This window comes from Dipodomys ordii, unplaced genomic scaffold (assembly GCF_000151885.1).
Source record: "Dipodomys ordii isolate 6190 unplaced genomic scaffold, Dord_2.0 Scaffold34, whole genome shotgun sequence".
Classification (NCBI taxonomy): Eukaryota; Metazoa; Chordata; class Mammalia; order Rodentia; family Heteromyidae; genus Dipodomys; species Dipodomys ordii.
In genome coordinates, this window is record NW_012267250.1 from 16,226,507 (window position 1) to 16,227,586 (window position 1,080).

Sequence of the window (1,080 nt, forward strand, 5' to 3'; positions counted from 1 at the left end):
GTAGAATGTAGTCTTTAAAATACATATACATATATATGTACATGTATACACACATTACCCATAAAGCCAGATACTTATGCATGAAATATTTCTAAAACTTAGAACTAATCCTCTCTCATTGAACACTAGAACATGATAGCCACTGAAACATCCTCTCAATACCACTGAGACCTCCTCTCATATCTTTTTCTGAGGTCCCTTATGAAAGGTCAAAGAAGAATCCAGAAGATCATATCTTCCCCTGATCAGCAGAAGGCAGAGACAACCCTCAGGTCAAGGTCAAGCCATACTAGTTGGGCTTAAATCAGGCTTAGCTCAAGGGAGAACTCTAACTGTCAAGTCTACCTCCAATAATAAGATCCAGGGTTTTCTCTCTGTTAAGCAAACAAGAACTGTTCAGGAACAGGAAATGCTCAGGAATAGCAAGTCAACACATGGGCCCACAGCTTCAAGAAGATGGATCACAGGGCTTCATGGATCCAGCAGCAGTAGAATTGGGTCCATCTTCATTTTCTCCCATCCTTAGCCCCCACTTGTTATTTATAGCCAACAGACAGCAGGGGAAGGCAAGCAGGGGAGAACTTCTCATGTCTGCATATGCTCGTTTTCAGAGATCCCCAATTTTTCTAAGGCAGCTGTAGAACTTCCATCACTACCCCTATACACAAAACAATGTTGAGGAAACAGAAGAGCCAACTATCCACCTGTCATGGATCTTTTACTAAAAGGTGGTGCATTCCTTCAATATCAGGAGCTCATGAGCCTGAGAATGAAGGGTCACAAGTTCAAAAAAGGGCCTGGAATGTAGTTCAACTGGCATTTTCCATCCCCAATTCCATGGCGTGGGGTGGGGAGGAAAATCCTAAAGGAAGATCATGTTCTACCTTTATGATAGCTGTGCTGGCTCAGCTATCACCTGTGTCCTGTCAGTTCAAGTGCTCCTGCCTTGACAAACACATCCTTCCATTCTCCTCACAGTGTTAACAAGCCATCTATTCTCTATTCCCATGTTTTTTCACTTCACAGTATCTTCATACTTCATACATAAATTTCTATTTCTGTTTTCAAAAATACTCAAGA

The 1,080-nt window shown here is 41.8% G+C and overlaps 1 protein-coding gene across 1 annotated transcript in view; it reads left to right on the forward strand.

The window, feature by feature from the left end:
* LOC105986258 (crooked neck-like protein 1) overlaps positions 1-1,080 on the forward strand; it is a 47,676-nt gene that overhangs the window by 17,823 nt on the left and 28,773 nt on the right. Inside the window, 1 exon segment of the mRNA XM_013017066.1 lies at positions 273-278. Coding sequence (XP_012872520.1) covers positions 273-278 — 6 coding nt within the window.